The sequence below is a fragment of the Carassius auratus genome, chromosome 43 (genome assembly GCF_003368295.1).
Source record: "Carassius auratus strain Wakin chromosome 43, ASM336829v1, whole genome shotgun sequence".
NCBI lineage: Eukaryota > Metazoa > Chordata > Actinopteri > Cypriniformes > Cyprinidae > Carassius > Carassius auratus.
The window spans coordinates 12,066,028-12,093,011 of NC_039285.1; the positions used below are offsets into that span (position 1 = coordinate 12,066,028).

At 37.8% G+C, this 26,984-nt stretch overlaps 1 protein-coding gene and 1 pseudogene across 3 annotated transcripts; both read left to right on the forward strand.

The window, feature by feature from the left end:
• The first annotated feature begins 337 nt into the window (after positions 1-337).
• Positions 338-7,746, forward strand: LOC113061715 (transmembrane gamma-carboxyglutamic acid protein 4-like). 3 transcript variants are annotated; one of them, XM_026231097.1, is made up of 9 exons: positions 338-443; positions 2,936-2,995; positions 3,112-3,307; positions 3,443-3,552; positions 3,976-4,139; positions 4,446-4,473; positions 5,542-5,680; positions 5,804-5,989; positions 6,889-7,746. In XM_026231097.1, exons 4-9 carry the CDS (start codon positions 3,453-3,455, stop codon positions 6,914-6,916), a joined length of 645 nt encoding a protein of 214 aa, XP_026086882.1. In that variant the 5' UTR covers positions 338-443; positions 2,936-2,995; positions 3,112-3,307; positions 3,443-3,452; the 3' UTR covers positions 6,917-7,746. The 3 variants fall into 3 exon arrangements, with proteins under 3 accessions (XP_026086882.1, XP_026086881.1, XP_026086879.1); XM_026231096.1 differs by having other exon boundaries at positions 2,936-3,307; XM_026231094.1 differs by lacking the exon at positions 338-443 and having other exon boundaries at positions 1,860-3,307.
• Positions 7,747-8,903: 1,157 nt separating this feature from the next.
• LOC113061716 (glutamine and serine-rich protein 1-like) overlaps positions 8,904-26,984 on the forward strand; it is a 22,076-nt pseudogene continuing 3,995 nt past the window's right edge.

Consider the following 26,984-nt stretch of genomic DNA (forward strand, 5'->3'; position numbering starts at 1 on the left):
TTGAACTGAATAGATGATATATGAATGACAGCAGAATAGTTACTAGTCACTACTGAAATAAGTACTAGTGTCTAATAAATACAAACTAGTATCTAATAAGTACTAGTACCTAAAGAATAGGCACTAGGAGCTAAGTACTACTACCTAATTAAATATAGTTATCTAAAAAAGAAAGAAAGAGAGAAAAAAAATAAATAAGTAGTAGCATCAGAAGAGATAGTAGTAGGTTTTGATGAAATGTAAAAATGGCTTGCCACAGTATGCTGCTGCAACAGTTTCCAGACCCCTGCTGAAATAGTCCAGCATATTAATGTTCAATTAGCACCAGTCTCCAGGAGGAACACAAATACATCACTGCTGTTAAACTGGGGACTTTTCCTTGCTGGAGATCATCTGGGTGAGGCAGAGGAGGAGTTGTCTTCCCCAGAAAGCATAGATATGAGGTGATCAGATTATGAAGTGATGAGGTTTGTCTGTGCTGTTTGCTATGTTCAAGATATTTATAAGAAGATTATTTATTTTTTTGGTCTCCATGGAGCATGAAGTCATCTTATCAGCTGCAGCATGGTAATGCATTGAGAGCCTTGTTGATGTTTCATAGATGACATGAAGATACATATGGTTCTGGTGAATGTTTTTATGGGTAAAGACGTGCTTCTGTACATTTAACAATGATAATGTTAATGTTCTAACAAGGTTAATTACAAACATGCAGTCTATAAATATATCCTGCACTCCTCAAGGGTCAAAGCCAGGGTTTTAGTCTCCTGACAGTAAATTTGTCATTACTACAAGCCTGTATCACTTGTATAGAAACGATTGCCATACGGGATAGTACTAACGCAGCAAAAAAATAAAAAATAAAATAAAATACAGTTTACAATCTAAATTTTTAATGTCAGATCAAGTCTTAAGACTGAAAATTTTCATTTTTTTGGGGGGGGGGGGGTATTAACTAAAACCTAGTATCTCAGTGATATTAAAGTAACATTGATTCAGACAAGAGTAAACTATAAAATAAAGGTTTAAAAGTTGTTTTCATAAATTATGTTTTTAATAAATGAAAGGTTGGGACCAACTGTCACGTGTTTTCACAAGATTCTGAAAATGAAATTCAACTTTTGCTCAAAGCTTTCAACAAATGATCTGTGGTCACCAAGTTTTCTGTGACATCTAGTGGTTCATTAAAGTAACATCTAGCTGTGGTTGAAACTTTTTAAAGGGATATTCACCCAGAAAAGAAATAATAATAAAATTGTCATTTACTTATCCTCAAGATGTTCCAAACCTGTATTTCTTTCTTCTGTGGAACATGAAAGGAGATATTTCGAAGAATGTGTGTAACCAAAGAGTTGATGATCAATGCTGACATCCATTGTATCTGTTTTCCCTCCTGTGGAAGCCAATGGTGCCCATCAACTGTTTGGTTAATCATATTCTTTCATTAATTTATTAATTCATATTATTATTTTTTGTTCAAAAGAAGAAATAAATTCATAAAGGATTTTAGGAACTTGAGGGTAAGTAATTAATATTTTTGGGTTAACTATACCTTTTTTTTTTTTTTTTTTTTTTTTTTTTTACATATATAATTTAAGATAGTATATTCATTGTTGCAAAATAAAAAAATAATAATATTTCCAAGATCCTTGTCTCTTATGTTTTCATAAAATATAATAATGTCTTTCTAAACATACTGGACTGGTCTGCTAAACATATCTACTAAAGTTAAAATTACAATCAGAATTGTCTTCAGCATTACAAAAATCACAAACATCATGAAAAGGGATGTAATGATTAATCGCAAGCCGGGTGAAAATGTATACAAATATGTGACGATTTAAATCAGTTGATATGTTACATTTGGGGGTGGGAGTTTATATGAATGTATCTCTGAGGGAAACTGACTGTCTTTAGAAAAGTTTAGATGATATTTTATTTTCATCTGGTCTCTGTGTAATGCATATTAAGCAGCATTCATGAAGAAACGCTGCTGTTCCATAAGCGCCACCTGCTGCCAGAGAGTGAAACTGCGTCTCATTCATAGCTTCTGCTGTCTTTGTTTCATGCAAATGTTTTATGTAGTATAGTTTGACAAAACTAAAGTCAGAGCATTCTGTTTTTGTTTTAAAATGTCAAATTATACAATCTAATTTAGATTTAAACTGCTTATGCTGCTTGTATTCAGCATCTTTGTTTGGATTGTGATTCAAATACAGTGGTTGACTCTAATTTTGAATGGAAAGAGCACAAGCAAAGCCTTTGTTCATATGAAGTTGTTTTTTTTAATTTATTTTTTACTTTATTTATTTGATTTGGGGTTTGTTTTAAAGTGTAACTTTAGTTTTGTTATTTGACATTTCTGATTCACAAAGAAATGTGCAGCTTTGTTTTCAAACTAGGAAACCTTTCATTTACGATTTGGCTTAAAAAAACAAATAAATACAAATAAAATCCCGAGAAAATCGTATCGTGAAGTGAATCGATACATCTCTAATCATGAATGTCAGCACGTTTGGCACTGACAGAATAGATGTAAAATACTCAAGTAAACCTCCTTTCCCTAATTTGTGACAGAAAGCAACCATACAACCAGTTTCGCTTGGGAATAGATTAAGTATCCTACTATGGCGAAGCCAATTGACTCAATATTCTTGGTTAAGGCAAGGAATACAGCAAAAACAACTGGGCATGCGCACATCGATATAGCGTAATTTTTCTCACACTGTACAACAATAATGATTTTTGCATTATTGTAAGGGTAGGTTTGAGTTTGGGTAGGTGTAGACGTTAATAAAACACAATCTAATAGGTTGAAAATTCTATTTATTCTTAACTTCCGGTTTCTTCTGGCCACAACCAATATTATTTGACATGATATGAGCATACAGTGACGTGACGTTTTATTCTTATTATTTGTTTTTGTTTATTTTAGTTAACATACATTTGAAAAGCTTTGGAATTCGCTTACAACGTCTGCGTTTCGTCAAACCAGGTAGGCGTACAGGACAAACGTCATGAAACGTGAAATATATTCACGAGCTCATCCTTTGCCATAGTAGGTTTCGTGAGCTCGACTCTTGTTCTCGTTCTTCTCTCACTCCTGGACAGGTATGACGATCGATTAGTCGGGTCTGAGCAGGTGTTTTCCAACTCAACAGTTTGTGTTTGTGCTGTAAACAGAAACTCTCATTTCCTGGAAACAATAAATGACATTTGGTCCAAGCCATGAATGTCTTCAGGTGCTCTCTGGAAATGAAATAAAGTTGGAACGCTTAATTTTGGAAGTATAAACTAATATTCAAAGGTAAGTCATTTGATATCTTCCTTCACATTCTTTCGATCTCGACCATCAAAGCTAGTCTTTTTCCTTGTATGGGTGTGTGTTTCAGTCTATCGTTCCTTGTTGAGTAGCTCGAATTGATGTCCTTTTCCCTCACAGTTGACCAGAAATGCTTATATTTGTCCTCCTGCTGTGTCATTTCACTTTATGTGGACACTGTGCGTGTATGAGAAAAACCCTACAAACACCAACAGATCTAGACAATAAAGGTGAGCAATGCTTATATATATATATATATATATATATATATATATATTAATTGGAGATTGTGCTTTCATTGTTGTGTTTAAAAACAATATATATATAACATTTTGTTTTTAAACACAACAATGAAAGCACAATCTCCAATTAAAATCCTGTCATGATCTAAGATGTAAGTGTACGTTTATGAGACTAATTATAAAGTAATGATGTCCATTAATTTAGTTCATAGTATTTTTTATGGTTATGTGCAGATTTATTTTATATTTTTTATCAAATTAAAAAAATTTTTTTAATAATAATTATATATATATATATATATATATATATATATATATATATATATATATATATATATATATAATATGTATATACTTTGATTATTTGATTATGATTCTGACACATTTGACATTGATATTGGTGCCCTGTAGTGTTTGTTGTGGACCAGGAGGCCAACACATTTTTAGGACGGCACCTGTTGTTCAACCGCTTCGACTTTGAGATCTTCACCCCAGGTAATCTAGAACGTGAGTGCTACGAGGAGATATGCAATTACGAGGAGGCTCGGGAAGTCTTTGAGAATATCCCTGATACAGTTGAGTAATCCCATTATTATACTTGAATAATGGATTTTATTAATTACACAGGCAGTGACAAGCACTCCTAGTTAAACGACCTTGTCATGTGTACTTGCCCATGGGTTGGATTTGGGCAGACAACTCTCATTTTTAGGCAGTACAAATGAGGATGATTATTAAAAAGTGATACCAAAGTGTGTTTGGAACAGCACACTCCCTGCATTCATCTGATTATCAGTTCTTAATACACATATGCATTAACAAACATCCATTTGTTAATTTCATAATGGACTTTAATTCACATTTACTTTTTGATTTGACAGAATAACTTTTGGAAGATATATACAGCGGGTGAGTTTTTGTCACACATACACCTGAATGATTTACCCTTAACAGAAACTGCAAAAAAACAAAACACTGATATCTTTTCATCTTCTAAGTCAAATATGTATCTGCTAAAAAAAACCTGTTCATCCAGACTTCTATACTAATGTAATATTCCCAGTTCATCAAAGTTCCACTTTTTTTCATCACCTACCAGTAAAATGTTTGGAGTAATTAAGATTATTTGAATGTTTTTAAAAGTAGTCTCTTACACTCACCAAGATTTGCATTTAAATAAAAAATACAGTAATATTGTGAAATATTATTACAGTTTAAAATAACTATACATTTTGAAATGTAACTTATTCATATGATGCAAAGCTGAATTTTCAGCATCATTACTCCAGTCTCTGTCTCATATGATCCTTCAGAAATAATTATCATATGCTAATTTGTTGCTCAAGACACATTTATTATCATTATCAATGCTGAAAACCGTTTATGCTGCTTTATATTTTCGTGTAAACCATGATACACTACCATTTCAAAGTTAGAAGAAAGATTTAAATAAGGAAAGAATACTTTTATTAAGCAAAGCTGCATTAAATTGTTTTATAATTGATTATAATTTATAAACGCTTATAATGTTTAAAAAAGTGTATATTTCACTTTCACTAAATGCTGTTCTTTCGTACTTACTATTCATCAAAGAATTCTTAAAAAAAAGTTTCCTTAACATATTTAAGGGGAAAAACTGTTTTTAAATTATAATCAGAAACATTATTAATAATTGAGCCCCAATGATAATTACAATGATATTAGAATGATTTGAGAAGGATCAATACTGGAGTTATGGCACCCGAAATTTCAGTTTTGACATCACAGGAATAATTTACATTTTATGATGTAGCATATTCAAATTGAAAACGGTTATTAAATGTAATAAAATTTCAAAAGCTTACAGTTTTTATTGTATTTTTGATCAAATAAATGCATAACTAACAGATATTAAAATAATACTCCTCAAATAAAAATCGTATTTTAGGTTTTTGGTAACTGTATTATTTGATCACTTATTTCCACCTGTATTCATAGATCAGGGTGAATCCCAATCTAAAGTTGATGTAACAGCATTGCTGGTGGGCATCATCTCCGCTGCAGTCTTTATTGTTATAGTTGGCCTCCTTCTCTGGTACTTCTGCAAGGGGAGGAATAAAGACCATGGCTTCCGAGGGTAAGGCTTTACGATAAGATGTGTGAAGCACATTCTCTATGTTTGAAAGAATTATTCTAAGAGTTCATCATTTGCTGTAGGATCCGGAGAGAGTGAATGCAATGTTTTGCTTTTTAATTTTAGCTCCATCAGACGCCGATCCAGCCGAAGCAATGCCACTGTGATCATCCGGAGACTGGAGGAGGTCTCTCTGCATCCTATTCCTCACACGGGCTCCAATTCCAGCACAGATGCTCATGGTTTACCTTCTTATGAACAGGCCATTGCCATCAACGGACCACATGATGCCCCGCCTCCGCCGTATCCTGGGTACCAATACGCATTTTCATTTGACCCTGTTCCCTTATGTAATCTCTCTGTCGTTTTTAACACACCATTATTATGTCATTTAGTTGCTTGTTACCACCCATTTAGAGTTTCTTCATAATAAATAAATGCAATGAGTTGTAATAACTGTTTCACCAAAAAATGTAATCTTTACCCACCTCTCAGGTCATCTGGGATGCAGATGAGTTTGTTTCTTTATCTGAGAAATAAAGTATTGCATTACTTGCTCACCAGATGAGAGTCCAAACAGCTGATAAAAACATCTCAATGATCCACAAGTAATCCACGCCACTCCGTCCACTGCTGGTCTTTCACATCAAAACATATTTGTTTAGAACTATTTTTGACTGTTTTCGCCAGTAAACAGTGCTTGATCTTTGCATATTTGTCTCTTGATTCAGAGAAGCAGACTTTTTTACTGGAGAAAGCAATATTATGGATAGAGGTTTTTGTATTTTAGCCAGAAGCAATGGTTTGCTTTTGAAAACATCTTAATGATGATTCGTTTTTTTTCACAAACACACAGCACTTCACTTTTTAATATGTTAACTGATGGACTGAAGTGGTGTGGATTATTGTGATGTTTATCAGCTGTTTGGACTCTCATTCTGATGGCACCCATTCACTGCAGAGCATACATTGATGACCAAGTGTTGAAATGCTACTTTTCTCCAAATCTGTTCCTGTGAAGAGATAAACTCATCTGCATCTTAGATGGCCTCAGGGTGAGTAAAAGATGAGCAAATTTACATTTCGGCTGAAACTATGCTTTCAAAAAATGTTGCTGCCTCCACAAGCATCATTCTATTCTGCAGTTTTTAGTTTCTTATAGTGTAATAGTGTCTCATATCTAACTCCACACATCTAATATCTGTCCACAGTTCCAGGCCTGGCAGCAGCCGACGATAACTACACCATTGTTTGCCAAACTGAATCAGGATGGACTAAACCATTTTATTTTATTTTTTTACTGAACTGAAAATGTGCTAAACCATTCGGATGTAACTCCCTGGAATATCCCACTAATATAATTATTGGTAAAATTTGGTAATGCATTGCAGCTTTAAGTCTTATTAGGCAATTAATTAAAACATATTTTTGTATACTGTATGTAGATAGTTAGAAATAATCTAGCAAGATAAACTTTAAAACCTAATCACCATTTTTACTCTCTTTCAAATTATTTTTAATAGTGTTTAATTAAAACTATAACCACTGAAATCTACTTTTGATTGATGATAATAATATTTCATTTAATATGGTGGGCTTTTATGAAGGACAAATAATTGTATAATTTTTTTTTGTATGCTATAGTCCATTATAATGATCTAGAGTGTGACTTTGAATTTGTGTACTGACTGGATCAGTGTTTGTTGTACATTTCTGAGAAATAATTCTGTGAACAGCACTTCAAAAACAAGATTACCTCCTCTAATGTCAGGGCACGTATGTCACGCTGTGATTTTGCACTAAACCTTGTGCGTATAGATAAACTAGTTATGTTGCTTTAATCTTATTGATTATTATTGATCATTTTATTTAATAATTTTATTTAATTCTACTGGCATAAAAACCCAGCTTTAAAGGGCATTTTGCCAAGCGGTTGATACTGTACAGATGTACAAGAGGTTTATGGAGGCTGAAGCACTTCTTTGATGCCTTTTGAATGATTGTGGCAAGGCTATGTTATCATAGGGCTATTAATAGACTTTATAATAAACTTTCTTCTTTGTTGACTATTTTTGTATGTAAGTGTTGTCTTGTTGCATTTTGGTGCATGATGATAAATGCTTGGCTTAGATATCACTAAAGCTAATACACCAAAATAATTTTCAGGTAAATGATAATACAATTTCAAGGTCTATGGAGAGTCAGATATTGTTTGCAAATGTTAAGCAGGTTAATGGTTGTTGATTACAAAAATGTTGGGTGACTTACATTTATATAAGGCCTATCAGAATCCCAAACAAATTTTATGTACACTACTGGAGAAAAGTTTGTAATAATTGAGATTTGGGAAAATTAAGATGTTTTCGAAAGAAGTTGATGCCTAATATTTGTGTTTGTGTGTGTGTGTGTGTGTGTGTGTGTATAACAGCCTTTACTGTAAATTTTGATCAAGCATACTTACTGAATAAAAGTATTACTTTCTTTTCTTTTTTTCAACTTTCCCAAAACGTTTGAATAGTCACAGTTTCCACAAAGCACCAAAAACTATTATTAACATTGATAATAATCAGAAATATTTATTGAGCATTAAAATGATTTCTGAAGGCTCATGTGACACTGAAGACTGGAGTAATGTTAAAAATACAGCTTTGTATCACAGAAATTAATTACAATTTACAATATATTCAAATAGAAAATAGCTTTACATTTTAATTTGTAATAATATTTCGTAATATTACTGTTTTTAAGCAAGTAAATGCATCCTTGAGAAATTGTACTTATTACAAACTTTTGGACTGTCAGTGTACATTCTCTTTAATGTATTACCCACACAATTTCTTACACAAAATAATATCAGTCTAAAAAAAAACTCTTAAACTCTTGTTAAAACTCTTGTGAGCACGCTTCACAGCAGCAAGACACGATCATTTAGAGTCTTTACACATCAATGTATCGGCAGGAGCCACAGGGTTTAATATGGATTTGTCTGTGCATTTACTCATAAATTCTGTTACCATTTGCCATGCATTGTACGACTGAGAGACTGCAATGACTGGAGCTAACAATCATAATTTGTGTTCTAATCTTGGATGCCCTAGGCCTAGGGGTAAGCAGATAAACATCTAATTTTCATTTTTTGGCTGAAATATCTCTTTAAGACGTCTTGTATGGATCAGTGTACATTTAGCTAATGTTAGAGGTGCACAGTTCTCAAAATCTCAGAAGAATAAGAAAATTTATATAGGGCCAAATCATAAATAAAACCTGTATACAAAAGGAAAACCTGAGGGGACATGCCCTAGTTATATTCATACTGATAACTGTTCCTGATCAAAAGGTGTATTCTGGGCAAAGGTTATTGACGGGGAGGGTGTAATAATAGTAGCCTATTAGTTTTAGTAACATATTAAACTCCACAGGTATACACGATGCGCGCGAGTGTATGTGTGAAGAGAAAGTGGAGGGGGGTGAGCAACTTCCATCTAAAGTTTGTCGGAAGTGAATGTTGGGGAGAAAACGCAAACATGGGGACTTGAGACAGCAGCGCTTCTGCCTCTCTGTGTGATTCTGTTTGGGGGACACGAGCAGCGATTCTCACCCTGCGCTTGAACCACAGCATAAATCATCCGCCCGACCCCCGGGACCAGCGCTCGGAGCACCGCAGGACACGGAATGTTTAGAGGAATATGTGATTTTCTCACGCTCGGCTGAATGTGTAACTGTATCGGGGGACGCGCGTCATTCCCGATCCAAGGCGGATGATGGAGAGGAATTACCCGAGCCCCAGCTCCACAGAGACGGGCAGCGCGGCGACTCAGAGCCCGGACTGGGCCTACAAACCCAGGTACGAGAGGGCGTGTCGCCTCCCGAAGAAAACTCCGGTGATAGAAGGCCTAGCGAAAGACACAAACATACACACACCTAAAAGTGTTAAGACACATATTAAGATAGTTTTAACGGAGTTAATGCGTTTACAGCTGCAGTCATACACCGTGTTGATGTACATCTGTTGAATCACCTTTAAACCCGCACTGCACTTAAAACACTTACGCATAATTATTCATTTTGGTGTATGTTTTGCCTATGAATCATCAGAAAGTGCAGGTTAAGGACTGTGTAAGCTTGTTGTTTCCTATCTAAAACTGCACGCAATGCACAGCAGTCAGAATGTCTTTGCAGACACTGAGGAGGTTTGTAAACACCTGATCGATCAGTGTTGCAGAAGGGCCACGTGCAGGTAACTTTACACAGTGATTTATATTATGCTGTCACTGATTTGCCTTAAACTTGCACACGTGTGGCACAAATGCATAATTTTAATATGCATTAATTGCTTCCCTTTATCAGGTGTACCGTTTTCAAATCGTTTATTAAAGCTGCAGTAGGGAACTTTTGACGCTCTAGCGGTTAATAAACAGAACTGCTTGCATCTTGCGGAAGAACATTGTAGCCGGATCTACTTCTCTCTGTTTATGTCTATGAAGAATCACAAAGGCACTGGTTTACTCCGCCGCGGTATCCCCGAAGCAATCTAAAATAGTCCGAATATAAACATTTATTATAGTTGCACCCTAGTGATTCAGGACAAGCCAAAAACACGGTTTGGAAAATGGATTCATGGTGTACTCGCTTATTATATACATTTTTCTACATTTTGAACACAAACAAAGTTATGGACCGCTGCTCTGATTGGTTATTTTTTACTGGGAGCAATGGAGTTTCTGCAAATGGCAATAGGAGCACTGGGAGGAGCCAGAGGAGCTTGATTTTTTCACAGATTATCTTGCTGAGTCCCAATTCGCATACTATCCGTCCTAAATAGTATGCGAAACTAGAATTAGTACGTCCCAAATCGTAGTATGTTGAAAAGAGTATTCCAAAGATACCCGGATGGTCTACTATTTCCGGTTAGAATTCGAAGTGCAGATCAATGCACACTCTAAGTGCTAATATTGCCCACAACCCATTGCGTACGGGAGGGAGGAGCTTTGCGATGGCTTTGCGGTGATGTAAACATGGCAGCCGGGTGCAGCAGCGGAGATGCGCCCTCAGCTTTTAAGTGTAAGAATTCAAATGTTTAACCCTAATTAAAGTTATATTTTATTTCGTTACACACATTGAACATGAACGTCAGAACCAGCCGCCTCACACCTGCGTTTGGTTCTACGATGACGCAGCCATGCTTCTTCACTCCTCAACTTGGTAGAAGAACACATTGTAAAATGTATTGTGAAAAAAAAACGATGAGAAAAAAAGATGGGAATAGTAAATAAAATTTTATTGGACATAAATAATGAATGTAACGTTAACAGTTGTGGTGTGCGTAACTAGGCAACCGTTGTCGTTCACGTTGCATGACGTCATCAAAGTATGTCCCAGAACGTGCATACTCTTTTGCTACACACTCAAAAGTATGTACTTTTTCCCCTACAGCACCTTTAAGTGTGGCATATTAAAATTGCACTGAAGTTTTTGCTGCACCATCTTATCAGCGATATTAGGACTCATGGTTTCCCAGCTGCCAGTGATGCTTAAAGGGTTAGTTCACCCAAAAAATGAAAACTTAACTTGTTTTACTCACCTTTGAGCCATTGTAGGTCTAAGACTTCTTTCAGACGAATCCAGTCAGAGTAAAATTTGTGCTGGTTATTCCAAGCTCTGTCATTGCAGTCAGCGGGTGTTGCAGTTGAACACTCCACAAGTCGTCAAATAAAGTGCGCCCATCCATAATGAAATGTGCAGCAGAGGTGTCCGGGAGGTGAATAAAGGCCTCCTGTGGCGAATCAATGCATTTTTGTAAGAAACATATCCATGTTTCATATGTAATAAACACTTTTCTCTCACTTCCGGTATCTGTCATAAGTGCAAAACGGGGTAGATGGAACACTATTTTTTAAAGGGGGGGTGAAATGCTCGTTTCACTCAATATCCTGTTAATCTTGAGTACCTATAGAGTAGTACTGCATCCTTCATAACTCCAGAAAGTCTTTAGTTGTATTATATTCATAAGAGAAAGTTAGTCTGTACCGATTTTTCCCAGAAAAACACGAGTTGCTGGAGGCTTTACGTGTGGGCGGAGCTAAAGAATCACGAGCGCGAGTAGGCTTTTGAGTTGAGAGCATGTGGAAACTGTGACATTCAGGAGGAAAAAAACATCCAAAACAAACCATGGCTAACAGTCAAATTCAGCGTATATTTATGATCCAGAATCAGATCCAGAGGCTGAAATTTAACAAGAGCAGCATCAGCAACGACGTCTCTATGTACTGAAACTGTATATATTTGCTTAGCGGTTTTGGAAAATGACTAAATTCCACTTTATGTCTTCTTTTTTTTTTTTTTTTTAAGCTGTACATGTGGAAAGTGCAGTTTGATGACAACATCGCATGTTGTTTACTTGATGTGCTTACGCGCTGATAGCTAAGTTAACAACACAGAGATATTTGAAGCAGTTTTACTCACCGCATGTGGTTGCAACACACGATCGTGACCCTTTTTCGTTGGGACTGCATTATCCTTAAGAAATAAACAATGTGCAAATCCAGCGTCAAACCTTGTTTGTAAAACAAGCATCTTCGAAATGCAGGGAACAAACACAAACACTTGCACAACTCCGTTGATGCTCTGTAAAAATAAACTCCATCCACTGGTCCCTTAATGCTGTTTTTTTTTTTTTTGGTAATCTGTGCAGGGTTGTCTTGCCCTGGCAACCAAAAACACACTTTTGTGACATTTCACGACGCTCTCGCTCTGATCAGTGAAGTCTGTTGTGCTCTCAGTGCTCTGCTATACGGGAGCGTGCGCTCTTCCGGCAGAAGTGCCCTCAGGACCCATATAAGGAAATTCCGGTCCATCTAACGTCACACAGAGCCATACTCGAAAAAAACTTTCCGAAACTTGTGACCAACCGGAAGGAGTATTTTTGGAACAAAAATACTCCTTAAAACGTACAACTTAATTTTTGAAACTTTGTCCATGTTTAGCATGGGAATCCAACTCTTTAACAGTGTAAAAAACTCAGTATGCATGAAATAGCATTTCACCCCCCCTTTAATCTTTCTATGCCATAACACATGACATGATACATCAGCCAGGAAACTATTAAAATATATTTATATTTTAATGTAGTGTATTTTAACTATGTTTATAATTATGAGAACTCATTAGCTGTTTTATAATGTAATCGGAATGCATTTATAATGCAACTTGTCATGTTATATAATCCTGCTTGTATTGTGTATTATCTTGTCAGAAATAAAAGCACCAGGTAGTTTGCCAGACAGAACAAGGGACGTTTATTACACTGTACTAGCATGTGAATAATTGCATGGACAGTTCTGTTCACTCATATATATATTCAGTAAAAAATAGACACAAGTTTAATATTTGTCCATAATATCCTTTTTTTATATCAGTTCCAGTAGGTAGCATACATTAAGTTGTTCAGCATTCATACTGTAGTGGGACTTGAAGTCTGTTCAGTAGTTGCATTTACTATCTTTCTTTTACATTAAAATGATCAGCTTTCACTTGAAGTTTAACATCTGAGTGTAAGTCACCAGTGAGGGACTCTAAATTTTGGTTTTGTCTGATCCTCCAGTTGTATTCTGCCACACTGTGTTAGTTAGTTAGTTAGTTTGCTGACTGTGCTACTAACTGAAATAGAACAGTTAATAGCAATCCAACAGACTAAAACTTGCTGATGGATATTCACTCTGTTGGTTTATGCAAGATCTGTACAGCCATCCACACTGAAACCATCAAAATCAGTCAGGAAACAAATCCAAAAGAACTTCCCCAGCTGTGACCTTTACTTACGCAGATGTTTATTTGGCAAATTATATAATGCAGACTTTCCTCTTTTTAGCAAGAGATGTGGCATTGCTAAAATCAAAACAGTCAAAATAACCAAATACTATATTTTCCATATGATTCTTTGACATCTTTCTATTGTCTCTGTAGCTTGTTCCTTTGTCTGATTAGCTGTGAAGTATAGATAGCACATTTATAATGATGATGATATAGTGATTATGACAGAAAACATGTATAAATATGCACATATAATTAACCAATCTATGCAACTACTACTGGCCTATTACATACACTACTACTTCCAAACTAGTCTGCATCACGGAGAATTCGAGTAATATCTGCTATTATGTCTGGAATAGTTTGTTTTTGTAATACTAAATAGTTTAGAGTTGTGCAAACATGTACAGTTAACACCTCTAGAGTTAGTTACGTGTGAATATACTGTTTATAAACGCGCCTGTAATAATTGAAGATTAAAGATTTTTGCATGAGATCAAGGTTGTGGTTGAATTTTTTAAATAGAAAAATATAATGCCTAAAGGTGACCTTTTTACACTATAGCAGGGCCTGAATTTCGTTTTTTAAACTGGGGGGGAATTCCCCCCTTACATGGGTCACATGGGGGGGATCTAAAGATTATGGGGGGGAGAATAACTTTTGATGCATCGGTCTAATTTAATCATGTTCATTTATTAATATCTACAGATTTGTATGCATGAATTGTGCATTTCCAGTTCTCAAATCAGTTAAAAAAAAAACTAATAAAAAAAAAAACTTACAAACTATAAAAATAGTAAACTATACAAAATACATCATGCTCTTCAAATTGACATTAAGACCTCTGTTTAAACTAGGCCTATGCTATATATTAATGTCTATCTCAGTTCATGTGTTTCAGTTCAGTTCAATTTGCTTTTTTTTTACTTTTGATATTGATATCATAAATTTATATTAAGAACTCAGTTTAAACTATAAGTATTTATGTCATTCATACATTTCAGTTCTATTTCAGTCATTTTTTCCATTTCTTTTTTTCATGTGACTTATTCTAAGTTTCTCATCTGTCTCCTCATCTTCATTTCTTTCCATTTGATGATGGCTCTGTTGAAGTCAAAGGTAGGGAAGGGAAGGTCCAAGCTCTGAAATGATCATTAGATTTGTGAGACTTGTATTATTCAGTGAATTTCTGAATTTAGTTTTGATCCTGTTTTGTGTGCTGAATCCACGTTCACACGACACACTCGCTACTGGTATGACCATGGCTGTCTGAATGAGTCTCTCCATTTCAGTGAAAACTTTTTTCTTTGGATCGTGATCTGCATCATCCGAACTTGTCTTTCGCTTCAGCCAACGGTCCATATTTAAACTACTACGCTAACCAAACAATTCATTGTCTGTGGCCGTGTTTGTACGCGCGGGAAATATGCTGCGCATAATGAATAGAAAACCAGGGGAAACGCGCAGTCACATGCTCAAACAAGTGGAAAGCTCGGGCGCGCGCGCCGCAGTCTCATTTCCACAAGCGCTTGCACTCTCGTGGCGTCTGTCGTTGCCATGCAACCAACTGCGCTCTCCATGATGACAAGAAGGATCAGCAAAATATTAATTGATTTCTAGCCCTTGCATTAACTTTATTACTAGATATATTTATAGATATATTTATGGAGATGAAAAATAATAAAGGCGCCCTGTACAGCTATGATCAGCTGTTCGGCCGAGCATTCAATGTTGTGACGCTGTAAGCTGATCAGTTGGTTCGTTGCTGCCGCGCTCTATCACTCGCACACCATAAAGAGCAAAATGTTTTTTAATGTTTCAGTTTCGTTATTACAACGACAATTTGGAAGCGGATAATTTCTTCACAAACGGCTCATTTTGACTCAAAATGTTAGAATGCTGCACCTACACTTGATAGTGTGAATAAGATCAGCGCAACGCAGACCGCTGCATTGACAGCGTGAAACATGATCTGTCTACAGCAGCCAGGGCTCCGCCGTTTACTGTCTATGAGCTCAGCGCTGAGACAGAAAATGCCGGTCCAGCGCTGATTGAGGAATTAAATTCGAAAATAAAAGACAATTTGACTAGACAATTTGACATATTTTTTCTCGCATTTGTGAATTTATTTTTTAATAATTTGCTCTGAGATGAAGCAAATATATTTGTGCGGGAATTTCTCGCACTATAAAAGCTAACCTTGCGGGAATGGTTTAAATTATGCGCAATCCCCGCATTCCCGCACCGAAATTCAAGCCCTGCTATAGTTCTAGTTATGGTTCTACACAGTTGGACTCTGAGCTTCTCCAACGGCAGTCCTTTGTCTCTAGTCACCAGCCTACGTTTACCACCACCACCACCCACCATCCCACAGGTGAGCTAGAAGTTCAGTCTGTAATGGGATATAGCCTGTTACTCCTTGAAGTCATATTGACTGCCTGTTGTCTGTCTATCCTCGCGTTTCCACCGCAGGAACTTTACCCAGGAATTAGGGACTTTGGGCTGGTACTTGGTGTGTTTCCACCGCAGGAACCAGGAACTAAATAAAGTTCTGGGTAAAAAAATTCCCCTCAGAAAGTCCCTGCTGGCGAGGTGGTACTTTTTCAAAGTTCAGGAACTTTCGGGGGCGGGACTTTGGCGCTAAACATCCTGATTGGTTGAGTTCACGCAGCATTGGTTGAGTTCAAACACCATTTATTCGAATCAACATTTTCAAAATATTACTGTTATTGTGTCATGAAATGTAATTTTAAAAGTATTTCAGGCGAGAATGTAGTTGTTTAAAACTCAAATCTGTGGTTTATTTATATAGACAGCGCCTATTTAAAAATGTGTTTTGCCGATCTCAGAGACGGAGCTCCACTCGATCAGCGGGAGCTCAGTCCGCATGTATCCACAGAGAGCAGCCTCTCCTGGGATAGACCTTCTGATATGTGCCGCTGGCTCTGATGTCTCTTCAGTGGTTAAACATAAAATATAATTCAGCTGCGGGGTAAATCTAACAGGTTTTCTTTGGTCTGTATTCAATTTATCTATATGTTAAAATGAAAATAAAAAAGGCAAGTCTATATAATATTTAGTTTCATTGCAATGGCTGTATATAACATTACATATCCCTGAACTAAGTACATTTCTGCAGCTGTTATTATGTTTAAATGAAAACGAAAGGAGGCAGTGGTATTTTATATCCTATTTCGTTTTATTGTAAATATACTGAGGGGAAAATAACAGTAGCCAAAGCGATCTGAGTTCACGCAGCATTGGTTGAGTTCAAACACCATTTATTCGGATCATTTTCAAATATTACTGTTATTGTGTCATGAAATGTAATTTTAAAAGTATTTCAGGTGAGAATGTAGTTGTTTAAAACTCAAATCTATGGTTTATTTATAAAGACAGCGCCTATTTAAAAATGTGTTTCGCCGATCTCGTAGACTGTGAGCTCCACTTGATCAGCGGGAGCTCAGTCCGCATGTATCCGCAGAGAGCAGCCTCGTCTCAGATAGATTTTCTGATATGTGCCGCTGGCTCTGATGTCTCTTTAGTGGTTAAACATAACATAATTCAGCTGCGGGGTAAATCTGGTCTGTATTAAATTTATCTATATGTTAAAATGAAAATAAAAAAGGCAAATTTATATAATATTTCTTTTCATTGTAATGGCTGCATATACACATATCCCTGAACTAAGTACATTTCTGCAGCTGTTATTATGCTTAAATGAAAACCAAAGGAGGCAGTGGTCCTATTTTGTTTTATTGTAAATATACAGAGAGGAAAATTACAGGATTCGCGTCGTCGCTGACATCACACTCCCCAGTCGAATACACAAAGTCTGAACTAACTACCGATGATGCACATCCAAAATCAGCGTACCTTTTTTTTTTTTTTTTTTTTAAATCAGCGTACTTTGTATTGAGAAACGCGCAGACCTACGTCACCAGTCTATTTGCCTAATCTACCAGGTACTTTACACCGTGGTGGAAACGCAGAAAGCAACAGGTCTGGGGGGAAAAAAGTTCCTGGGAAAAAAAGTTCCTGGTACAAATGTTCCGGGTAATTTCGGTGGAAACGCGGCATATGATATCTCTCTCCTAGGAGTGTTTGACTCAACACACAGCACAGCCAGTAGCAACACTACTGAATCATCAGTCATGAACTTCCTCTCCGCTATTGAATCTAGAGGCCTTCAGGCTGGACCTGCTGGCTCCACTCTTCTCCCTTCATTTAGAAGCCCATCCTGGCAAACTGGTAAATATGTATTATGTCTCTAATTTAGAGGAACCACTGAGGTTTTTGCTGCACCATCGTATCAGTGATAATAGAACTTATAGTTTTCCAGCTGCCAGTGATACTTAAAGGGCTAGTTCACCCAAAAATTGGTGTTATTTAAAAAATTGTTCCGGTTATTCCAAGCTCTGTCATTGCAGTCAGCGGGTGTTGCAGTTGAACAGTCCACAAGTCGTCAAATAAAGTGCGCCCATCTATAATTAAATGTGCAGCAGTAATAAAACACTTTTCTCTCACTTCCGGTATCTGTCATATGTGGAAGCCGTTCCGGAGGATGACACATGTGGACTGTTCAACTGCAACACCCACTGACTGCAATGACAGAGCTTGGAATAGTCAGGAAAATGAGGTGAACTAACCCTTTAAAGAGTCATGATCTAGATAGTTGGGGTTATATGAAATAAACCAGCTGATGGTAGAAAAAATAATAATAAAATGTAATTTCCCCTATGTTCCATTAGGGGAAGTAGGTCTCTATTTATTATTTCATTAACATTTTCCTCACTAAACACTCCCTCACTTAAAATTAAATTTTTAACTAAACAAAATTTTTGCAGCCTCGCATTTAAGACTGTTTTATAAACTCCTTTGAATGTGAAATTAATTATGCATTGCTGCACTTACACATAGGCTGCAATTATGTTGTTTTATCTATTATAGTTTGCACTGTTCCATCCTTAAATAGCAGTCTCATAGCAAAGCCTGTATTACATTTTGACATGTTCACAAAACATTCTGGGTGAAATGCACCGCTGAAGTTATTACATTCAGAATCGAAGAATCAGGTTTAGTGCAAAAGTAAATTGGTTTAGAGATGTCATGTAATTATAAATGCTGCCTGCAGTGCGTCAAACTTTTTTATTTTCTTTCAACAGAACTTTATCTCACAGAACCTTGCATCCATCAGGAACGTTCCCGACGCCTTCTGCGCTTTCATCCTACCAGCATCCTAGTGCCTTTCCTACCAGAAGTTTTTCCACTACATCAACACCTGCTGTTCAGGACAGCACTTTCAGCACTTCAAATGGTCTGCTATCCCCTTATGACCCTCTGCTGCAGCTCAAATCCTCCCAGTACACTGTGCCAACTGCACTTGCTTTTGGTGGTACGTCTCTAGGGGCTGGCTTGCCACCCCAGTCCTCCACATATCGCTCCGCTCAAGAGTCAGCCCCACACCTCCTTCAGCCTCAGTTCAGCCTGCTGTCCACATCCTTGGGCAGCACCCAGCAAGCCCCTCAGCCTTACGGTGGCCCAGTTTTCTCAGGCTCCATTGAACAAGCACTTCAGCGTGAATGTAGTGTGATCAAGCACCACCAACGGCCTTCTAGCACCCAGCCAGTTCAGGAGCAGCTGGCTAGCGGATGACCGTTCATTGCTAAATGGCTCCACACAACAGAAGACAACTTCTCAAACTCAGGCCTATGCTTCTTCTGCCCCCACCCCTGGGTTCTCCAGCTCATCTGGAGTAAAGGTTAAAGTCAGTTCTTCCAAAATGGCTCAACATCCCAGTGAGAACACAGACACTCAAGCCCAGGCAAGCTCTCCAGGCATGCAGCCGCAGATCTACTCCTCCCCAGCCCAGAAACAAAGCTCAGTGATCGCTAGCCAGTCACAACCACACACATCCACGCAGCTTCCAGGCCTGGTCTCCATTAGTGCCTCGCAGACTTATATCAAATCTCAAAGCCTGTCGAGCAACCTCAGCCTACCACAAGCCATCTCTTCTAGTTTGCCTGAGAAGCTTCCTTCAATTTACAAGACTCTCCCATCATTTGCTAATCAATCTGAAGCTGAGACATCTGTGAGCCAGTCTCTTATTTATTCTTCTAATCAGCAGCAAGATTTACCGCCTGCGGGAAACAGGGAAGGGTATTAGACACAAGTGCAAACTCTCTGCATAGGAAGTCCTTCTCAAAGCTATTCTTCCAGCCACTCTCAGGGCCTGCCAACCATTAGTTTCTATACCCAGGGGCCGACATCTGCTAGCATAGCATCTCAGAACTATGTGTCAAGTCAGTCTCTAACCCCCATCCCTTCCTTCTCACCCAGTCGTGCCAGAAGTTCATCATCCACTAACCCAGGACAGGACTATATCTTAATGCATTCTTCTTCTGGTACCAAGACAGACAGTGCCCTTTTACAGCAAAAGTACTTGTCGTCTGTCCAATCATCAACCTCCTCTCCAGCCACTCACACCCAAGCTTTACCAAACAACCAGTCCTCTGTTGAGTTAAAACCACGTCAACAAGATGAAAGAATGTTTCTTTCCTCAAAAGAGCTTCCTCTTGAGGATGTGCAGTCGTTACAGAAAGGCTCTATGTTGACCTCCTTTCAAACCCTATCAGCCAATGAAGTCAGAGCAGAGAACAGCGTAAAAGATGACGTTTATGTAGTTTTGAAAATGGAAGACGGGCATAAAACCCAAAGTGTAATTTGTAGTAACTCCCAAACGGAAGAGCTGATCCTTACACATTTGGAAACCACAAAGGAGCTTGATACCAGTGCCAATACCCCCTTTGACCCCAAGAGTAACCCTTTGTTGATGCACTCCACCCATGCACCCTTGAGTGCAGACCAGCTAAAACAGCACACTCTACTTCTAAAAGGGGCCAGTTCTCAGCAGCAGAACCTTCAGGGTCAGATTATCAGAGTTCAATCGACAGATCCCAGACACCTGTCTGAGGACCAAACACAGTTCATTAGAATTCCCAGTGCCCAGGTTCTGCTTGATCCTACACACATGATCGTTCTGCAACAGCCTATACTCCCCTCAGGCCAGAATCAGTCCAAGCAGACTATGTGCATGCAGTCTGTACCAGTCCAGTATATCCAAATGAATAGCGACACTGTTAATTTGACCATTAATGGGCATCACAATCAGCAGGTTGTCTCGCAACAAGTGCCCAACTCGACAGAGTCCACTAAACAGCAGCCAACCCAAAAAGACAACTTTAACCAATCAAATCCTCATGACGCAAAGCAGAACTTTACTGTCAGTTCTGTATGCTTTCCTGACTCGATGCTTTTGGCAGATGAGAGGAACATCCTGTCAAATGTGGATGACATCCTTGCTGCTACCGCAGCCGCCTGTGGCGTCACACCACAGGACTTTGTCAAATCCACGTCATCTGATACCAACTTGTCATCAGTAGCCAACCCTGTAGACTCTAAGTGCAATTTCCAATCAGCTGAGAACAGACTTGATAGTTTCCCATCTCAGCATATGATAATCACTAACTCACAAGCCATGACTATAATTGGTGCTCAAACAACATGCTCCAAATATGAAATGGAGGGACACCAAGCGTTTGCACTCTCAAACTCTAATAACCAACTAGAAATAAGAAATAACCATGTGCAAGAAATATCTGACAAGGTAGCAAACACTCATGGGAAAAATAATGTGTTACCCAAGGCACATTTTGTAAACTCTAACCATGGCTCTGCTTTGAATACTAATGCACTTGTTGTTAGTAATACAATGTCCTCTGACTTTCAGTTCGCTGGCCAGGAGCAAAGTCAACCAGAACATCAGAATACTGAAAATGTATCAAATAATATAAGCCAGCCAAAGATATCGAAAGGAATTAAAACTGATAATAGTCCTATTCAACATCCTACAGATGACTTTCCAAAAAAACGACCCAGATCAAAAGGTTCATCAAAACAATCTGTTGAAGATGAAAATGGTCAACCCAAATCTCAGAAGAGAAGCACACAACGTCAGAATTCTCATGCCAGCGAGGCAAGTTCAACTTCTACCTCAGAGGTTTCAAATGATAGCTACCAACAGCAGGAGAGAATGCGTCAGAAATTAAGAGAGGTTGAAGAAAAACAGCCAGAGGTTAAAACTGGATTCTTGGGTTCCTTCCTGGACTTTCTGAAAACTGGATCGAAAACTGGATCATCTCCACAGATACGGTCAGCCAATCGCACTAGAAAGACTTCGGCCTCTAAGAGGCCTCCTAATCCATTACTTATTCCTGTTAAACCTCCCCCTCCTTCAACCCCATTGATATCTCCAGATTCTCAAAGTGTCATTTCTACAAAGCGACTTGATGAAGAACTCCAGAGGAACCTGGAAACACTACCATCGTTTTCCTCCGATGAAGACGATTCAGTGGGAAAAAACCAGGATCTTCAAAAGAGCATAACTTCTTTAGACATCTTTAGACGAGACCTCAGACAAAAAGCACAAGTTAGGTATGGAAAACATTTTAATTCATAATTCATAGTAAAAGTGTCTAAACCTTCAAACAGGGGAAAATGATGTTTTATGTTTTGATTAAAAGATAGTTAACATTTAAAAGTCAGCTAAACCATAAGAATACACAAAAAAATTATAATGGTGATCTCATTATAATGTTATGTATATGACAGTAGCTTAGTTATTAACGTTCTCCATTTCTGTTTTGAGCTGCGTCCTGAAGATGACCCGTACAATGAAGAATTTAGCAGGTTTTTAATCAATGGGATTTAACTCATCATTTATCTCATATAGAATAAGTTTTAACGTTAATATTATGACTTATCTGCATGCAGTGCCCTGAATGCAGAAGTGAATGTGTCTGTGCGGCTCTGAATGAACTCCTTTTTGGACATGTAATGTTACTTCATGCAACAACGTGCTGAAAAATGGCAAATAAACTCTCATTTGTTTTCTAATTTTATTATAATAGTGTTCTCATTATAATGGTATGTATGACAGTCCAAGTCATAGTTATTAATATTCTGCATTGCTGTTTGTCCTACTCGCACTGCAGAAATAATCACCGTACTACAGTGAAATGCTTTACTGCAGTGCAACTCGACCAAATGCATCTTATATGAGATACAGGTTCATGTCAATAAAATAGAATGTCGTGGAAAAGTTAATTCATTTCAGTAATGCAACTCAAATTGTGAAACTCATGTATTAAATAAATTCAGTGCACACAGACTGAAGTAGTTTAAGTATTTGGTTATTTTAATTGTGGTGATTTTGGTTCCCATTTATCAAAAGCCCACCAATTCATGATCTCAACAAATTAGAATACTTCGTAAGACCAATTAAAAAAAGGAAAGTATGTTCATTTACTGTACATGCACTCAATACTTGGTAGGGGCTCCTTTTGCTGTAATTCCTGCCTCAATTCGGCGTGTTATGGAGGTGATCAGTTTGTGGCACTGCTGAGGTGGATTGAAGCCCAGGTTTCTTTGAAAGTGGCCTTCAGCTCATCTGCATTTTTTGGACAATACTCCATAGATTCTCTCTGGGGTTCAGGTCTGGTGAGTTTGCTGGCCAGTCAAGCACACCAACATTTAAGAAACTTTTGCTGCTATTGGCAGTGTGGGTAGGTGCCAAATCCTGCTGGAAAATGAAATCCGCATCTTCAAAAAGCTGGTCAGCAGAAGGAAGAATGAAATTTCTTGGTAAACGGGTGTGGTGACTTTGGTTTCCAAAAACACAATGGACCAACACCAGCAGATGACATTGCACCCCAAATCATCACAGACTGGAAACATAACACTGGGCTTCAAGCAATTTGGGCTATGAGCTTCTCCACTCTTCCTCCAGACTCTAGGACCTTGGTTTCCAAATGAAATACAAAACTCATCTCTCATTTAAAAAGAGGACTTTGGACCAATGGCAACATTCCATTTCTTCTTCTACTTAGCCCAGGTAAGACATCTCTGACGTTGTCTGTGGTTCAGCAAATTCCTTGACACGCCTGTGTGTGGTGGCTCTTGATGCCTTGACCCCAGTCTCAGTCCATTTCTTGTGAAGTTCACTCAAATTCTTGAATCGATTTTGCTTGACAATCCTCATAAGGCTGAGGATCTCTCAGTTGGTTGTGCATATTTTTCTTCCACACTTTTTCCTTCCACTCAACTTTCTGTTAACATGCTTGGATACAGCACTCTGTGCACAGACAGCTTCTTTTGCAATGAATGTTTGTTGCTTACCCTCCTTGTGAAGGGGTCAATGATTGTCTTCTGGACAACTGTCAGATCAACAGTCTTCCCCATGATTGTGTAGCCTAGTGAACCAAACTGAGAGATTATTTTGAAGGCTTAGGAAACCTTTGCAGGTGTTTTGAGTTGATTAGTTGATTGGTATGTCACCATATTCTAATTTGATGAGATCTTGAATTGGTGGGTTTTTGTTAAATGTGAGCCAAAATCATCACAATTTCACAATTTGAGTTGAATTACTGAAATAAACGAACTTTTCCACAACATTCTAATTTATTGAACTGCACCTGTAAATAATATACATTATATAAATATATAAACCAGCTGAAAAGTTTTATAAATCACCAGTACCCTACCTGATCAAAAAATCCAGTCTTTCACTCTGCCTATGTAAATATGAGTCTTGTTAAAGTTTTTTAATTTCTGCTGCCAAGATGCAAGATATTTATTTGAAGCTCCTTTCTTTTCAGTTTCTTATTTACAGCTTTATTATAATAGGCTGTATATTTCTCCTTACTGGGAGAAAACCAGTAGTTCTATGTGCAATTAGACATTGAGCTCCCCCATATAGCCAAAATGGCATGATCATAACACACCATGAATAATCGACTGTGAGATTGGGATTCGAATCAGGATCCTCAAATCGAAGCATCGACTCAATGCCTATTCGGGGTCACCCCTAGATTTGGTACCTAAATCACTGACGTTTAGGTCTTATGACAACCCTAGTTCATTGCCTCCATTTTCAATATAAACCTTCAGGTCACAATACAAAGCAACTTCAGACCTCCAACACACAGCCTACTGATGACAAGCCACAGGACCGACAGACAGCACTACAGAAGATGTCTGCAGAGGAGTTACTAAAGGATGTGCCTCCAGACAAGCTAGCTGTTCAACTGAACTCAGTTGCTATCGAGGGCCTGATGGACGAGGAGCTGTCAGATAGTGGAGGGGAAGGCATGTACCGGGAGCGTGACGAGTTCGTTGTTAGGAATGAGGATATTGAAAGGCTGGAGGTATGCTGGGACTTTTATGAGCCTGTTGAAGTCAACATAAAATCAACCCTTACTTGCATGTTCCAGTATTGTGCACATTTTTTTGTTACCTGTTCACCTAGGCTGCATGGGATATTGCTTTCCGATATGGAACAACCACTTGCAAGATCCAGTCCAATTAAATATCCCATTTAGTTAAATAATAATTCAGTAACTCTTTAAAATAGAAACCAATTCTCACTATTAGCTAGTTTCGTATAAGCATGCATATAACTAGCAAATTGGTTGTTTATTAGTACTTATAAAGCACATATAAATGCCTTATTCTGCATAAATTGATGAAATTACATAATGTAACGTATCATTTGTGGCTGAGCAGTTATCAATGTTTTCACCCATCTCCTGTCAATTATAAGAGACATAGGGCAGACTCTCTGTGTTTAATCAAACCCTTTGTCTCTTTTAAACCTTTTATTTGTTGTGTTTTTGGGTGTAGATCACATTGAAGGCGGGAGTCGAACCACCAGCCATCTGGAAGGTGCAGAAAGCCCTGCTGCAGAAGTTTGTACCCGAGCGCAGGGACAGGAAACCAGTGTTCTTTGCCACCAACAGTGTAAGTGCAAATACAAAATGTGCTAACATAGTGTGTTTCCAATGGGTCTCTCAAAATACTTTGAACAACAGGCAGTGTCTTATCCTTTTTTTACAGTATTTGGGGTATTTTGGTGATGCTAGGTCCATGTACAGGAGAGTATATGTCAAATTTCTTGATACTGTCAACAAGCGGGAGTATGTTCGAGTCTGCAGCAGGAAACCACGATGCAAGCCCATGCATTCAATGAGGTACAGCCCGTTTCTGAGAGAATTCAGCTAATGAACAAACAACTGTTGTTCTTTTTTTGTTCAGATTTTAAATATGTGGTTAGAAAGTAATGTTTACAAACAGATTTCAGTCTTTCCTCATTTGTGGGCTGTACGTACATGTGCTGTGCAAAGGACATTAAAAGGACAAAATGGCTTAAAGTCAGGCTGAAATGAAGATCCACCCCATCTATTTTCTAAATGCATATTATAGGTCTTATTTTAAACAGGTTATCCATGCATGTTTCATTTTAAACCTATTTTTGACCTCATAAAGTGTAGTAAAATTTGTAATCGTTGTATTTTCTATTTGGTGACATATTCACGTTTTCTCACATTCATCAGCCTCCACTTTGGGACGCCCACATCTCAACATCTGGTCAACAACCGATGCACGGAACCATAATCGGCAATCGATTACACTCTGATATACATCACAATATGGAAAAAAGAATCTGTCGCTACTTTAGAGACATTGGTGTCACCAGTCGTGTTTATGCCTCCTGTCAGTTGTAAATGTGTGAATACAGATGAGTTTTCTTCACTAAAATGTCAAGCTGAGCCACAGGCCTCTATTGTCCAGTCCCACTCAGCCAAATATTTTTCCATGGAACATCAATCTCCTGCCCAGTGTGTTTGAAATCTTCAACATCAAACTGATCCCACACTTTACTCTATTCCTGCCAGCTAGCATGAAATTCACAGTTTTTCATTTTCTGTCAAAACCGTTCCCTTGTTGACTACACTATTGATAATCTACATATTTCAAATGACATCCACTTATTTATTTGTTGTTCCCAGAGGCTCTCAGGCTAAAGCTCCTCTGGCCCAAAGAGTGACTGCATCGTCTGTGTCGGACTCTCCCACGGAGAAAACAACACAACAGAGAGCTCTATCGAAACCCAGACCCAAGCATCCAAAAGCCAAGGCTGAACCTCCGCCTAAAAAGAGAAAGCAATGGAAAGAAGAGTTCAGTGCATCTCCCACCGACTCCTCACCGGAGGCTGTGAGCGAGGATGACGGTGAGACATGTGACGGCAGGGGAAGTATGACCTCGTTGTGCTCAAATGTGCATCTGTGCACATCAGTGTTAGTTTTTGAACTAAATGATGCACTCAAAACTCCACTCACTAAGGACATCTGCTGGATATAGCTGCGTAAATGCAACAAGAACACAGCAAAAATATAGTGTTATCTTAAAATAAGTGTAATCTGAAATTTCAATAAGTAGCATTATAAATAAAGTTATATAACGTTAGCACTTGTTTTGTGCACCAACAAGTTTTACAGATGGAATTTTGTGAAATTTACAATATCACTTAGAACCATACATTTAAAACCTCATTTTTTTACAGAATCTTCTTCTAATTAGAATGATTTTTACAATTTCAGGT

Coding starts and splice junctions, on each gene's coding strand:
- LOC113061715 (XM_026231096.1), top strand. CDS start 3,453: ATGCTTATATTTGTCCTCCTGCTGTGTCATTTCACTTTATGTGGACAC. Junction 4,140..4,445: donor TTGAGAATATCCCTGATACA/GTTGAGTAATCC, acceptor TTGATTTGACAG/AATAACTTTTGGAAGATATA. Junction 5,681..5,803: donor AAAGACCATGGCTTCCGAGG/GTAAGGCTTTAC, acceptor TTTTAATTTTAG/CTCCATCAGACGCCGATCCA.